The sequence below is a fragment of the Opisthocomus hoazin genome, chromosome 6, assembly GCF_030867145.1.
Source record: "Opisthocomus hoazin isolate bOpiHoa1 chromosome 6, bOpiHoa1.hap1, whole genome shotgun sequence".
In the NCBI taxonomy this organism is placed as follows: Eukaryota; Metazoa; Chordata; class Aves; order Opisthocomiformes; family Opisthocomidae; genus Opisthocomus; species Opisthocomus hoazin.
Window position 1 is genome coordinate 73,586,127 of NC_134419.1, and position 17,219 is coordinate 73,603,345.

Sequence of the window (17,219 nt, forward strand, 5' to 3'; positions counted from 1 at the left end):
CAGTTCTGCACATAGCAACTTCTCCCAAGCCATTTAATACAGCAATCTTATCAGCAAGAGCCAGCTTTGGCTTTGTAAGGAAAATAATCAGGTTATATTCATTTAGTTCAAATGTATTCACTGTAATTTGAAGAGCATTGACTTAACAAATATATGTGAGTGTAAGAGTGTTTCACAAACACAACTGTGTTCATGCATCTATATAATTTTTTATGTATTTAACTGCTCAGAAGAGCTCTAGATTGCAGATCTTTTTTTAAAAAATTTCCTCTATAAAAAAAAGGAACCAAATCAGTGTTTGTGCAGGCAAAATTTGTTGAAGTTCACTTAAGCAGTATCTGTTCTGTAAATAATGAATTCACACCGTAATCACTCCATTTTCTGCAACTAAATGCTCAGAAAAGTGCTCCCACCCAGGGCCCACTGCACCACGAGTTTTTTTTTGCATCTTCCTGCCTTCAACCACACAGCACAGGGACTGGGGCCGACTCCAGCAGTGGGAGCCTCGGCAAGATCAAACACCAAGAAGAGACCCATGCTGCACTGCTTTTCTGACTTTTTTTTTCCCTGTCCTTCGAAGTGGAGCAGGAACTTGTTCTTAAACCAAATGAACTTGGGATGTACTTACAGTCTTTCCTGAACACAACTTGAAATAGAAATGCCAGCTTCCAGGCTCTGGCAGAATGACACGATACTACAAACAAAAACTCCTTTGTACGAAAAGCATCGCAACAAATTTCAAGAGCAAGGGCACATGTTATTCTTGTACTCCGAGTCTAGACCACAAACTGATTCAAATGATTTTGTTGTTTGTATTTTAAAACAGAGGGAAGGCATGTTTCTTCTCACTGACACGGCAGCTGCAGCATCTCTTTAAAAAAACACCTCAGGATTCCATTTCTCTATAAAGACCACAATTTAATTTACTTGAATTTTCTAAGCACATCCACTCAAAACCTTACACACACACACACACACATACACCCCCCAATAACACAAAAGAACTTTGCTGTTGAACCTAGTCTGTATCAAATACCAGCAAACAGCACGAGACACTGACAATGGCAGTGGGAAGTAAAGCAATTAACAACAACGCCTTATATCCTTATAAGCCTTTACACTTCCAAAGATGAGGGTTATATTATCTATTGTGGTCTGAATTTCAGCAAGCTAGAAAGAACGGCTGAGAATGGCACACAATAAATCGACACTAGAACTTTTTCTGCACCTCTACAGTACTCCAACATGTGCGATGTGTCCTCAGTTACTTCCCAGGAATCTGTTAGCAAGTTTAGAATTTTATTTAGGCATACTTTAACTCAATTTAAAGATCCTATTACCCAACATTTAACCAAGTGGATCACAGTTAGGAGCTTATAAATGTCAGTGTATATTATCTTACTTCAGAGTAAGATGAAAACTAAATCACCTAGTTTTACTAAACTGACAGTAAGACCAAAACGAAATCCAAAGAAGTTGGTCATTAAACAACAGACCCCATATACAGCAACACAGTGACAGCTATTTTTATTTTTCAATGTTTTCTTTTAATTTTACTTCTGCAACTAGCATGGAGCTGTGAGGTAGTATCCAGATTTACACACACACACACAACCAGAGCTCTTTTCCTTTCATCACTTCATATGCAATTTCTGTTTGATACTCCTATTATCATCCACAGAAAACAAATTACATAGCAACACACATCTGACATTGATTTTCACTAGTGTTACCTTTGCTTTCTCATTAAAAAAAAAAATCACATTAATGTTTTCATTGCCTGAAAAATGCATACACTTAAAATTAAATGTATTTAATCTTAAAGCAATATCAGCTGAATTTTCCACGATCCTGTTGCAGCAATCATCTCACCAAGTTTCATGATACTGTTCAAGTATAAAACAAAACATCAGGTCCAGGTGTGGGTACTCCTCATTATCTTGCTATTTACAAGGTGATCTCATCTGCTACACTGAGAAACTATCTGCCCATGGTTTGGATGGGTGTACTCTTCACTGGATAAAGAACTGGCTGAGTGGTAGTGAATGGAGTTAAATCTAGCTGGTGGTCAGTCACAAGTGGTGTCTCCCAGGGCTCAGTTTTGCATCCGGTCTTGTTTAACATCTTTATCAATGATCTGGATGAGGGGATTGAGTGCTCCCTCAGTAAGTTTGCAGATGACACCAAGTTGGGTGGGAGTGTCGATCTGCTCGAGGATAGGAAGGCTCTGCAGAGGGATCTGGACAGACTGGGTCGAGGCCAGCTGCATGAGGTTCAACAAGGCCAAGTGCTGGGTCCTGCTTGTGGGTCACAACCACCCCATGCAACGCTACAGGCTTGGGGAGGAGGTGCTGGAAAGCTGCTCAGCAGAGAAGGACTTTGGGGTGTTGGTCAACAGCTGCCTGAACATGAGCCAGCAGTGTGCCCAGGTGGCCAAGAAGGCCAACAGCATCCTGGCTTGTGTCAGGAATGGTGTGGCCAGCAGGAGCAGAACAGTGATCGTGCCCCTGTACTCAGCACTGGTGAGGCCACACCTCGAGTACTGTGTTCAGTGTTGGGCCCCTCACTACAAGAAGGACATTGAGGTGCTGGAGCCTGTCCAGAGAAGGGCAACAAGGCTGCTGAGGGGTCTGGAGAACAAGTCTGACAAGGAGCAACTGAAGGAACTGGGGCTGTTTGGTCTGGAGAAAAGGAGGCTGAGAGGGGACATTATTGCTCTCTACAACTACCTGAAAGGAGGTTGTAGCGAGGCAGGTGTTGGTCTCTTCTCCCAAGTAACAGGCAATAGGACGAGAGGCAATGGCCTCAAGGTGTGTCAGGGGAGGTTTAGATTAGATATTAGGAAACATTACTTTACTGAAAGAGCGGTCAGACATTGGAACCGGCTGCCCAGGGAGGTGGTGGAGTCACCATCCCTGGAGGCGTTTAAAAAAACATGTAGATGTGGCACTTCAGGACATGGTTTAGTAGGAATGGTGGTACTGGGTGGATGGTTGGACTTGGTGATCTTAGAGGTCTTTTCCAACCTATAATTCTGTAATTCTAGGGCCAAAAGCTCTTCCTAGGAAGACTTTTCCAGATGGGAAGAACAAGATGGCATCAGGGCTGACAATCTCCCACCTCTCTAGGGTTCCAGGCTCCCTGACCTCAGGGTAGTCACCTTGCTCACCCACCCCTCCCAGCATGCCAACTCACAGGGACCCTGAAAAACATAGCACAGCTCCTTTCCCCCAGCTCCTTGCCAGAGAGAGAGAGAGAAGGGCATTACTACCCAAGTGAAGACGAAAGGAGGAATATACTCGACTCCAAATCACCCATCGTTTAGTTCCCGTTTAGCACAGAGACAGCAATTGCTTCAGAGGCAAGACGAGGGGAGCAGCTAGACGGAAACAGAGACTCTGCAGCAGGGCTGGGTTACGGCAGGGAGCACACACCAGGCTCGACACCAAACATTGCACAGGGCACAGGAACTATCCCGTTGCACAAAGCACCTGCAACGGCAGCGCTCTCCGCATGTTGGCCAACTGCTCGCCACTCTGCACATTTGTCCAGTTTGAACTCCAAGTCTGATTACCTCTGCCTTTGCTAATTGCCCTCTCGAACGCTCACCAGGCCATAGCAAGGTGCCTGTGCTCGCACACACGCACTGACGGCGGCAGGCTGAAGGCAAACTCAGCAGCACGCAACGGGCAGTGCATCCCTTGAAGCATATTCTGTCTGCGTTAACCCACTAGCGTAACGGAGAAACTGCTGTCAGCGTTACGCAGCTCACTCACTAGCAGGGAGTACTCGAGCACATCATGTCAATTACCCCAGCAATACCACGACCCTTTGACCACACCACATTCTTAATGATGCCCGTCAACATTTTGATAATGAAATGAAAGAATAACAGCACAAATAACAGGACAATAGAACATTTGTTATGTCATAACCACAAACCATAAGGGAAACTATATATTGGTTCCCCCAGATACTCAAGAAAACCATGAATTCATACAAAATAACATATTTGAAAAAAAATAAGTTGGTGTGCCATATTTCTTCATGTGGATGCCTTAAAAATGCATTTGTATTCAGGTTCACTAATCCTTTGCCATTTTCTCCCTACCTGCTGTGGATTTCTGAAATATCTGAAAGCATTGCTGTTTTCTAGCCTCCCTTTATAAGAAAAATTCAACAGGTTTACTTACGCATTAGGTTGTAAATGTGCTTTTCTGCAACATGTTCCGTAAACAGCTTTATAAGGTCATCTTTTAAGTCTCTGTTAAGCTTGGTTTCTATGTAAAATTTATTCTGGAAAATAAGACAGAAGTTCTCAAGTTTGTTTTTCATAACAGCAAATAAAGTGAATTTACTTTTTCCCCCTGAATAAAAATAGTTCAGAATTTTAAAGCTGTAGAATATTTAACCTGTAAAGTGCTTCCTTGGTGACTGTATTTATACTACGTAGAACGTTCCTGTACAACAAAAACACATGTATTTAAAATCAAGAATGTACGTGGTATGATTGGCAACAAGTCTACTTACGTACAGGCACACTTTTTTTTTCTATATCTACAGATATATCTCCATATCAATCCAGACTGGGGAGTTTGTAGAAAAACACTTCATTTTAGAAATTTATAAACGCTCTAACAACAAAATAGGGCTGGACACCATGTTTATAACAAAAGAAAACATTTTTACCAATGTCTAAAAGTGATTAAGCCATTAAAACAGGTATGTTACAATAATACATCATCAGTACAGCTATCCGCTTCTGTGGTTCATCGATAATCTCTGAGGACAGCTTCTCAGAATTACTCAGTTGTGGAAATAAGTGATACATGCAAATCTATACAAAACTGGACTACACTAAAATTTTTAGGATTCAATTATCTTGACCCACTCAGCAATAATAATAAATTCACCTCTTCAACCCTCCAAGGAAATTCTATTTACGAGTTCCTCAAGGCTCTCTATACATAGCATCCCAGCCTGAAATTAATAGTAAGACTTCTTGATTGTATTTTATACATAGGTGGGTTTTAAATGCTGGAATAAATAATTGTTTCAAGATAAATCTCTTATTGGTACAACACTAACACGGAACTAGAGCAACTGAACTCATCTGGACAACTTGTGTAAAAGAGTTTAACAGATACTGTAACAGAAAATCAGCTTAAAAAAATAACGTACTGGAACACTTCTCTGAGAGATTTACTAGAGGAAGGGATATCTTAAGGGAGGAAAGGCTTTTCCACACTTTAAATCAAGTTGTGCTCCTACTCGCTACAGCATTTAATATAATTTGAACAAACCCTCAGAGCACTATTCAAGCAATCTTTGTTTTTTCTTGTGAAACCCACTCTCTCGACCATTACCAAAACTACAGACATACCATAACAAACTGTCCATGCAGAAACCACTGAAATTTTCAAGGCAAGCATTCAGCAGCAGCAATTCACCTTTAATGAACACTGAACCTGTTCGAACCAAGGCAATCCAAGGGCTGAATGCATGCCCCTATTGAAGTTTCAGTTTGCTGCAGTGCTGAGCAACAATCAAGATTTTTTTTTTAAATTTAGCAACATCGTACTGCCAGTTCCCTCCCTGAAGCTATCCCACCTGCAGAGGTTTCACCAAGGGCTATGACTCAGTTTTCCTCCTCACCTGGGCCTCTCCTTTGAGCAGAGCTTGAGGGAGAGGCTCTGTAGACAAAATAACCCATCTTGTAAGAAACAGACTAACTTCATTTGTAATAGTTTTGGTCAGTGGTGAGCTGCCATTGCAGCAGAAATTCACAGCAACTGGGGATCGACACCTTCTAAGCAGCGTTCAGCTACGCACCACGCTACAGCCTTTCATCAGGCCTGACCTCCTGAAGGGTTTCCACCTTGAGCCTCCTGACCACACGCTGCCTGCCACCGACCCGCTGGCGCAACGGAGCGTCCCAGCACCCGTCTGCTGACCCCAGGCAAACCTGACGTCACACTGCTGATTCTCATGAGCTGACAGATGAGGTGCAGCCGGCTACAGAAATAGCTTACTCTGTTCCTTCCCCAGCCTCCAGCTCTTCTGACATTAAAAGCAGCAGGCAATGACATGTGCAAACTGTGATGCTTTAAGAGTTGGAAAGCCTACACCATACGTTTCATAACTAGAAAAGCTACAAAAAAAACCCCCAGTAGTTTCAAGAAGAGTTTCAACATGTTACTTATACATACAACAACTGTAAAATATTCTTCACATTTGCTCACTTGGAAACACCTTTCCAAAAAGATGTTACACTTGCATGGATTTAAAAAGACAACAGCAAAAAATCACCTAAGGAGTACTTCATTTGCAACCCACAGTGCTGAAGGGAGACCGCAGAAGAGCTGTCACCTTCCCTATCCTTGTTAATGGAAAACAAGGAACATTTTCAGTATAAGAAGTCACTACCTAGACTGTACCACTATTTCTTGAAAAGTGTGTCAAGTCACCTAAAGGTCTAACTGACAAGGAAAAGGTAAGCAGATATCAGTAACTGAGAAAGTCAGCTCCGATACAAGCATTTCTTCTACAAACCCCCACATCACAAAGCAATCTGGAAAACATTAAGACATAGAATTGTGCTAATATTAAGAGGACAGCAATAAACACTTGAAAGAGAAAAAACAGTATTTGAGTGCTTATCACCTCATCCGCACAAATATATACACTCTGACACACACAACATGCCCTCTAGCTGATAAGCAATGAAGTGCCAGCCATACCACCCAGTAAGAACAGTAATATTTAGAGGCACTGAAAAAATTCTTAACTATCCTAAAACCACAGTGCTCATAGATGTTAGGCTCATTTCATGCAACAAGATAACACATTTTCAGCTACATCTCTAAGTATAATTAACAACTGAGAACCTATTAGAAAAAGTATATCATCTAAATGCTGATTTTAATTCTTCTTGAAGTGGAAATACGATTTTTATTCATTCATGTGTGCAACATACTGTGATATGTACAATCTCTAAGCATTCAGAATAACCTCATTCAGCTTTACAAAGCAAACAATTATTTACTAGGAATTCTTCTTGGGAATAAACCACTGTGTGCTAAGCTGACTTCCAGTTTAATTTGTTTTATCTGCAGTTACATCACAGAACATTTGAAGAAGCTTAAACCTGCAGAATTTTGGAGGGACAAAAGTGCTTTGGGTCTCCGTGCTTTCTTGAAAAGTCCATTGTGGCAGCATAAGACTGAAAAAAATCCAGCACCACATGAAAAAGAAAACCATTAGTGCTCCTTGCAAAAGAAGAAAAAAGAAAGCACCCTCAATTGCAGTGTCAGCCCTTTCAGCCATCACTCAAGACAAGCTCTGAAACACACTGGTCACCATATACACGCAGGTTAAGATGACACCTTTCCTGTATTCCCACCGTTCACACACAAGAATACAGTTTGGTGCATACCAGGAAAAAGAAGAAAAGTGCTGCTGTTGATATGAAAAGACACAGGACTAAGCCTAAGGCAAAATACTACGCCTTTTTTGGCCACCAGGGGTCAAAAACATGTTCTAGTTGTACAAAAACACTTTAGGTTTTCCTTGGCCTCATAGATTTTAAAATCTTTAAATGCATATTAAAAGTTTTCCTAAGCAGCAATGTAATTATCCTTTCAGAACAAAGTTCGTTGGTGCAATTCAACAGCCTTGAAAACTCCTGATTAAAGCAATCACATCACTACCAAAAAAGGAAAGCCCTGTCATCTATGATAAAAAGGCAGAGTTCAACAACTTAATCCTCTTCACTTAAAAATACATTGAAAGTATCTATTAAAGTAACTGCAAAGCTGTAATTTATATGGTAGAATAATTAGGCTTTCACCTCTTGCAATTGTTTTTTAATTGTTTTTTCTTGTCTAAATGAAGGAAACTGCTGCTGCATGATTAGACACTACAATGTAAAATTGCAAGAGGCTGTACATAAAGGACTTCCAAATGCATACAGAAAAAACTGAGGCAAACACCTTTCATCCTGGCTTCTCCAGAGATATTTTCCACACCATGCACAACACTGATTTATTGTTTCAGAGAAAAAAGTACGAAACTTAATTTGACATTAGCCTTCAAAACCAGCTACACAGCTGAGCCACAGCAGCACTGCGTTTGGCAGCAAGAGGAACTAATACGTAAGCCACTAAAAGGGGGCTTGTAAGAAACATGCGGACAAGCTCTTTAGCAGGCCCTGTAGCGACAGGACAAACGGTAGTGGTTTTAAGCTAAAAGAAAGTAGATTTAGATTAGATCGAAGGAAGAAGTTTTTTTTACAATGAGGGTGGTGAAACCCTGGCACAGGTTGCCCAAGAGGTGGTCGATGCCCCATCCCTGGGAACATTCCAGGTCAGGTTGGATGGGGCTCTGAGCAACCCGATCCAGCTGAAGATGTCCCTGCTCACTGCAGGGGGGCTGGGCTAGATGACCACTAAAGGTCCCTTTCAACCCAAAGCATTCTACAATCCTATCATAAGTCTCAGGCCTAACTTGAATTAAGTCACTTAAATGAGAAAGCGTTTGCAGGAACAGAGTTTTACTGCCTGAACAAATCACCAGCCATGCTTTAAAGCAGCATCTCTTTTAAAACAGTAGAGTGCTTTCACTTTTCTTTGTTCTCAAATTAAAAAAAAAAAAAGCGCTAACTATTCATTCTACAGGTCTGTTCATTACTCATTAACCATTTTTACTATGTTCAGATATCAGTTAGACTCAAACTCTAAAAAAAGAAATGATGGGACATGGAACGCTCCTCATTGAAGATACAAACATCACACCACAGCCGTGTACAAAGAAAGACATGGAAATCTATTTGGCAATTGCACTTTGTCTGGTCATACAGACAAAGCTTATAATGATAAAACCTGTCTGTTTATATGTCTCATGAACGTTTTTCCGATGGTAGTTGCTGTAGTCTTAATTGCGAAGGATAGATTTTGACCTCTGTGACAGAAGAACCTCAGTGACAGAACTGAGCATTCAATAAAAGCACACACCTGAACAGCTCCATCTGTAAACTGCTTAAACACCTGCCTGCAATAAACAAGCACACATAGGTAAAAAAAATGGCTAGCATCTAAACATATCTGAAAGCAACAGGGGGGGAAAGTCTCCTAGTTTTTCCCCAGCATTTCGTGACAGGAGCCAGGAGAAAAATCAAAGTCATCGCTTGGAACACAACCCTTAGCTTACAAGTGAAGCTGTAGCAACTGGATTTCATTTTGTATTGACTAGATAAAAGAGCAGATGAGAAGACACCCAGTTCAAGAAAGGCAAATTTCTCTTTTAATGCAATAAATCTGTAGGGTAACACTATACAGAAAGACTGTAGCAAGTTACCTGGTTTCAGATACATTCACTGAAACATAGGAGATCCTTCCAAAAGATACTGCTTCCCAAACTCTGGGAAGCTGAAGAGTTTGACATGTATTTAATCTAAATCACTTTAAATATTTCTTCCTTTAGAGAAGTTTCTTTCCCCAAAAATATTTCAATTTTTAAGTGATGCCAATGCAAGGATGGCTTCTGGGAGAAGGACAAATTTCAAGTATAGGTTATTTATTACCATAAAAAAAGTCTTGGCACTTTGACAAAAATGATGCAAATAATAAACTTCCTCAGAGGTACAGAAGATATCATAAATTACAAAACCAGCACAACAAACACATATAGCCAATGGTTTCTGAACCTCTGCAAGTACACCTGACAGTGCTACGAACATAAGTTTGTCTTCATTCAGTCAATGCTCTAAATTGCTTTCTCAAGTGACACAGGCATTCCCAAGGGACACTTCTTTCTGTCTTGTCTGAATCTGTGCAATTTAAAAGCAAGAAACAATCATCTTTGTAACCTGCCCAAACTACCAAGCCAACATATAAACAGGCATTGAACTATCTCTGTTCAGAAAGATATAAATAATGACCTAACTATTTGGGACAGCTTTTTTCCAATCAAAATAAAAACCATTCTCCCCCACTCCCAGGAAATAAATACTAGGGCAGAAATCAACTGCAACACTCTACATTTAAAAGCATGGCTTCCCCTTTCTCTCCCCACACAGCTTGATCAGTACTGTTACGCAGGTAGCAAACCCAGGCATGAATCATGAGTTCTGCAAGTTAAAAATCATTATAGCTGCATTTTATTCTTTTCACTTTCAGTCAGCATCTTGTGTATGGATATACTTTATTTGAAAAGAATTTTCTAAAACTTACCATATATATGAAAAGAGGCACAATGCTCTGCAATGCTCCCATATACTGTCCAAGAGCTACGTTAAATCTTTCAATATAGAGATCTGGAGGGCTGGCCTGCAAGAAACCGTAAAAGTCAGGTTGTAATTTGAACAAGAGAAAGATCTGGAACAGCATGGGCTATGCTTTCATAGCAAACTCAAAATAACTACGAAGTATTTGATACGCTAAGTCCACACAAAGCAAGCCACACATCATTCCAGAGTTTCTGCTATAACTCCCTCCAGCAAAACCACTTTTCTTCCGTAACTGGTTTTTGCCTAGGACTATGTGTCAGTGCCCAGCAAAAAGGTGCATTCAGTAGGACATACAGTATGCTGCAACAAACTACCATTTAGCATACGCAAATAAAAACATTTATTAAAAGACCAGACCTTCATCTTGAAAGAACTATCTGTCACACCTAGAATCCGTAACCAAATTCCAAGAAGTGCTGCAGTGTGTGCTCCGACCTCCCTGCGAGCTTTTACTGCAAGACAGCAGGGTGGCATTTGAGCTGCTGCTTTGCATCTGAGCTGGCAAGCGGCACATCCTCCAGCTTCAGGGAGCACTGTCCTTCACTGAGAACGTTTTTAAGTTTTTGCTGGGTCACCTACGGCAAGGCAAGTATCCAGGGTGGTGAGCTGGAGGGACTATGAAGGAATGTCTTCAGAAAGAGCTCTGCACCTGGAGTCCTGCACTCCAGATCAGGCCCACGAAAACCTGCTGCCGTGCTCCACTACACAGCATTACCCCGCAGCCCCAAGAAAAACCTCGCTACACAAAACTTGAATGTGTCAGCTTTATGACAGGCCTTGTGGAGCCCACAGGCACAGCACTGCTATTTTCTGTGTACAACACTATCTTTCCCAAAGAAGGGAAAAAGGAAGCTAAAAAGCTCTGTTCCGCAGCCAAGCTAAGTTAAATTGAGGAGGGAACAAGAAAAATGGGAAGCACTAGCCACCATTGCTTTTGTAAATAGGGGAACTGCATCAGAGCGTTCAGGAGTGCACTTACACAGCCAGGGATGGAAGTGGAGCAGGGGTAACGTGTTCCTCCACTACCCCCTCTCCTTCCCAACCCACCCACCCACCGAGCTCTGCCCCCAGCCCAACTCCTCCTGCCTTCCCTCCTGCCGTCTTCTCAGAGGAGAGGGTGGGAAGCTCCCGGAGTTTCTACTGTTCGCATACAACACACACCTATGCACACCCAAGGACAAAGTGTTGCTTGCTAATGAGAAGCAAAACTTCTCTTCCCTCGCACCATTTTCCCCTCTGACAGTGCCAAGCCAGAAGAGCATGGAGAATGCAGCAGCGACTGGAACGTTGCAAGCGAACAAGCTCAAAGATTTTTCTACAGCCAAATGCTCAAGGCTAGCTGCACCTCAACCATTTTATCGGAACTTAAAGCTCTTATCTTTACGAAGCAGACTTGTCAGCCTTTGTATGGACATTCTCCAGGGGCCCTAAGACAACAGTTAAAATTTGTGTTGACTTTTTGCTCTACTAAGTATTCTAAATTTATGAAAGTTTTTTCCTTTAAAATAGCTTCTTTTGCCTCCCTCCTTAATATGCTTAATGAACACGTGGGTAATTTTCACAAACAACAATACAGAGCAGAAGTTTCAGAAAGGAAAGGAAAACTGGCAAAGGAATAAAGAGTGTTATTCCATATGCTGTTGCCAAAGGTTATATATGGTTATTCCCCATTTTGATTGTAAGTTTTTAATCTTATTGCAGATGCAGTTCTCAGGGGTGGCCAAACAAATTCTAGTTCAAAATGCCAACAATGCATAAAAGTAGCTACGAACTCCAAGGACTCCCTTTCATATATAGTTACATATATAATTTGTTGCAAATAATATGCAACAAAGTCTGCATTTCTAAGCAGTATGTATTCCTGCTTCACTCCTTTTTAACCTCAACTTTAAATATGGTTATACTCTCTGATCTGTAAAGACTTGGTATACAGCTTCTAAGATTAAAGAAAAAGGAAAATTCTACTTCAAAGAACATGTCAGACAAAAGGACACCATAGCCTGACACAAGGCACCACTTTTCTCTCACTGACCTTGCATTTCTCATAAGACAAAAAAACAAACCAAACCACCCACCAGAGACAGATGTTGTCTGGACAGTATGTGATTTAATCCCATGAACGGACTCTAGGCAATGGTGTATACCCAGCCTGCCACCCTTTTTACAGGGCATATGAAGGACTGGTATCTTCTTCCTCCCCTGGAGATGAAACATCTGCTAGCTCACCTCACAAAGCCTATGACACACTGAGACATTTTACAAGCGAGCAACAACTGCACACCCAGCTGTCTCCAGAGAACAACCTCACAAGGCCCTTACTGAAAGGACACCCGTTGACCACCACCACCTTACAACCAAATGGAAAGCAACTGCTCTAGATCTACACAAAAAAACCCAAGAAAAGTCCTGACAGCTTCACAGGAAGCACTCACTAGTGTCAGGAAAATATCAGGCGTTGGGTCTTAACCTCTGGAATGCAAAATCACGGTGTTAACTGCTTTATCAGCATGAGACGTTACCTTTAAGTTTTATTCTCCTGACAGTGTTGCAGATGAAGCCTCAACGGTCAAGAAACTCTCAGGAAAGCACAGACTACCTGAACTCTGCTTGTTTCCAACAAAAATGCAACCACTCTCCTCACTTATTGCTTGACTTGTAAACTAACAGAAGACCCAAGCCAAAGAAAAATCAATAACAGTATTTTCACAGCTCATCTATGAATTATCGTAACCTGTGTGGAGAGAACAGAACCATCTGTTTTCTGTTCATCAGGGTGTTACTGTATGTATGCTCAAAACTGCTAGACTGAAATCAATTACTTGTCAGAGCATAGGAACTTTCTCCACATCTCTACATTCACATTAATATGACAGTAACTGGAGTAGGACTAGCTTTATATAAACTACATGAATTTTCTAAACTAAAAAGCAGTGTGTGGCACCAAATTCATGAGTAACTAGATACTGCGAAGATTCTTCCATTAAATGGCCACCATTAGAGTAGAAGTCACATTTAAAATCTATATTTATTCAGCTATAGCTATTATAAAAAAAAAATATTTAAAAAAAACTGTGCAGGCTGACATTTTTCACTCTGGGTTTTAGTCCACAAAAGATAACAGGTACATTCAGCCGTGTTAATTACAAGGAAGGGGTAGAATTAACCATGACATTTACTTCTTAGAACTCCCCCCCCCGCCCCCCCCCCAACAAAATTCAGTCTTTAAAAACCACTCCTATGTTACCTGAGGGATGTATTACGGAAGCTACTCAAAGAAAGAAAAATATACTGCTGGCCTAAGGTTTTCCTGGAAGGAAGAGGATTCTTTGTTCCTTCACTCCCCATCCTGAATCCTATCAAACTGTCAGTTCATGCTTGGGGTTTTTTGAAGACACCCTATACAGAGAGACAGCTTAAATCCTCTCCTACATTTGCTCTCATATACCACTCACAGGGTTAAGAACAGTTTTCCAGTGGCAACTATATTGTGCCTCTGTCCATGGGAGCACTACACGTTTGGCCAGGTTTCTCAAATTGTAATGCAGTCGCATTTGCTTAAAATCTCAGCTTGGTTTTGAGCTGACTACTTAGCATAAAATACTATGGCTGCTGTTAAAAAGTTAATGTTAAGGGCACCATTTAGTCTCCTTACGCACCACAGTGGACATCTCAGCACCAAAAGAAATGAGAATTAACAAGAAAACACATTTGAGAAAGGATGACATGCAAGACACACATCTTCAAACAAAACAAGCAATTAGAGACCCTGTGTACTATATACTATATTACCCTTCCCTTATTTGAAATCTAGTATCCAGGCATTTAATTGAACTCATGGGCAAGAAACCATATACATGAAGATGTCGGGTTTTTTCAGTTTGAAAACAATTTTGAGTATCATTCTTTGACTGAACATATGAATGAAACCAGAAGACATGCTGCTGGTTCAAGACAACTCAGAAATGGCTCACAAGAAAGAAACAGTGACAACAGTTCTTTGCTTGAGGAACACAAAGTTAATCTGTTTATGACTAGTCGTCTGGCACAATCAGCAATATATTTAGTAAAGCTTACATTCCTATGTTGAACGGGCAGTTCCGTTTTCCTGGGAACATGCTCACTGTCAAAATGCCAGCATGCATGCTGATTCATCTCTCCCACGCCTGCCAAATGAAAAGGGAGAATGGCTATGACTACACAAACTAACCTGCTATTCATGTAAGTGGCCTGAATCTCTGCAACCAGTTTTTGTTCTTCCTCAAGAAAGTGGAATGTGTTTACTTTGCCTTGCAGACAATTTATGTGATGCCCAGGTCTACCTCACTAGACAAGGGTACTATTAAAACTTTTGAAAAAAGACATCAAGCCAAAGTACAATTCACTCAAAGACTGACTGAGTCCTCCTATTCAAGTCTGCACTCAAAACTGTCCAAAGCCGTACAGCACCGTGACGTACTCTCGTATAATCGTCTTGGAGCAGGGTAGCATATCTAGGCCATGTTTCCATTTCCGTTCTACAATGTCTTTTTGTTTTACAAACATGTATCTAAGGACCACCAAAACTCTGTTTAACATGAAGAAATTTTCAGAACCTTTTCCATCTAGTAAATACATATTCATTTGTGCCATATTCTTCTGTCTTTCTGTAATTGTATCAGGGTCTGCAGCACCCAGTGTAGCGTGGCAAGGAACTAAAAATGACCGCAGGAATGTAAGTGTTTTCAAAAAGCTGCAGGCAAGGATGCTTTTTTCAGGTTAGCTTGTTCATGACAATGTCATTTTTAACAGCAATTTTGGCAGTATGGTGATCCCTACCTTACCTCAAGTCAAAAGCCATCTTTTTGATGTCCACACATGAAGATGCACACATTTCTGAGTTCTAATACTGACCATTCATTTGATTCGACTCAATTCAGTGTGACTCACACCAGTAAAGGCTTGTTTCACACACAATCAAGCATCGCTCCCTCAGCAAAGCTGATAAATAAATAGTACTGGATGTCTGGGGTCTTTTTTGCTTTTAAATATTATGGACCAGACAAATTGCCAGTCTGAGTCTCCTCTTTAAAAAAGCGACTGTCGATATTAACAGATCATGCAGTTGACCCAAACAGACTTTAAGAAACACTAGTGATTTAATAAATTTAGTAAGAAAAGAGTTAGGAAATGCAAGTTCTCAATTTCGATTTTCCGCCTCTATTTCCAATCTCTTCTGTAGGCAGAACATAGAGAAGGCAGGTTCATTTTCTACACAACCATTTGAGAAACTTCTGCAACTACGGAAATTCAATGAATTAACTAATTTCAACTCAACAGGAGCTAAAAGGAGTGTTAGTTCTGTGCTACAAGAGACGAGATGTGAAGCAGGCTTGCTGCTTGCCAAAGCATTGCTTCAGCTGGGGTTAAAAGAGTTTTCCAGGTCAGGTTTGTGGAGCTGCTTCTCCCGGATCCCAGATGGAGCAGCAGGCACTGCCCACACCATCTCCTCCTCTTCCTCTCCTCTGCTGACCTGCATCCACCCAGTTGTGGCTAATGTCATCTCACTGTGTGCTCCTGATGTTGCAAACAAAACCCTTTCTTCAAACCGATCGAGCATCAGTTCGAGTCCGCTGGATGCCGGCTGCATCACGCACACGCTGTTTTAGGAGCAAAGCATTTGCACCCCTTGGGTGTTCTACAAGCTCAGTGGGAACCGTTTCGCCACCACCTTTCTATCCCATTGTGGTTATTAGTGACCAAATTATGCTTGCCTGGATTTGCCCGTGAGGGAGCCAGGGTGACGTTGCGCTGCCCAAAGGAGGGTGACGATGCAGGGGTGGCCCCTGCCAGCCCCCTGGCATGGTCCTGCCTGCCCAAGCGCTGCTGGCTTTGAAAAGTTTAGTTCTGAAAGAGCCACTCTCCTTGACCTATTTATTTTTGCCCATGTTTGTGGCCTGCGTTGTGTCTGGAGGAAGAGATCATGCTGCTTGAAGGCCCTTCATTTTTAGCCAGCCCAGTTGCAGCTTAGTGGGAGCTGGTGCTTTCAGTCCAGCTTCATCACAGCTCAGGCTCACCTGTATTTGCTGGCTCTTACCCAGGTCCCTGATGTTCTTTGTGCATTAAAAAAAAAAAAAAAAAAAGTGTCCAGTTCTGCGCTCCCCACTTCAAGCAAGATCAGGAGCTGCTGGAGAGAGTCCAGCAGAGGGCTACGAGGATGGTGAGGGGACTGGAGCATCTCTCCTATGAGGAAAGGCTGAGGGAGCTGGGCTTGTTCAGCCTGGAGAAGAGAAGGCTGAGAGGGGACCTTATAAATGCTTATAAATATCTCAAGGGTGGGTTTCAGGAGGATGGGGCCAGACTCTTTTCAGTGGTGCCCAGCGACAGGACAAGGGGCAATGGGCACAAACTGAAGCACAGGAAGTTCCAGCTGAACATGAGGAAGAACTTCTTCCCTCTGAGGGTGATGGAGCCCTGGCACAGGCTGCCCAGGGAGGTTGTGGAGTCTCCTTCTCTGGAGATATTCAAGACCTGCCTAGATGCGGTCCTGTGCAGCCTGCTCTGGGTGACCCTGCTTCAGCAGGGGGGTTGGACTAGATGACCCACAGAGGTCCCTTCCAACCCCAAACATTCTGTGATTCTGTGTTCCTCATTTGGCTAGTAAGTCAGACAACACCCACATAGAGCGTAATAGGAATGGGCTTCTTCACTTCAATGGAGTATATAACCTGGCCTCCCATAAATACATCACTAAAGTCTAATCACAACTCCATTAGCAATCTGATTTTAAGTTTACACAAAAAACCGCCATAAATGATGATGTCGAAATTTCTGTTTTACAGACTGGCACAACAGTTCAATTGCAATACAGCACTATATAAAGGTAATGTAATCATCAGTGTACCTTGGGAGGAAAGCAAAATGCATCTACAAAACAATGAGGGGTAAAATTACTTCA

General features: G+C 41.8%; 1 protein-coding gene across 3 annotated transcripts in view; it reads right to left on the reverse strand.

Moving 5' to 3' along the window:
* The window catches only part of CACUL1 (CDK2 associated cullin domain 1), a 56,427-nt gene that overhangs the window by 22,514 nt on the left and 16,694 nt on the right, over positions 1–17,219 (reverse strand). For 2 of the 3 annotated variants that reach the window (XM_009937766.2, XM_075423822.1), the window contains exons 4-5: positions 10,230–10,325; positions 4,194–4,296 (exon numbers count right to left, since the gene is read on the reverse strand). In XM_009937766.2, the coding sequence (XP_009936068.2) occupies positions 4,194–4,296; positions 10,230–10,325 (199 nt within the window). The remainder of the gene's footprint in view (positions 1–4,193; positions 4,297–10,229; positions 10,326–17,219) is intronic. The other variant, XM_075423821.1, reaches the window with a different exon arrangement.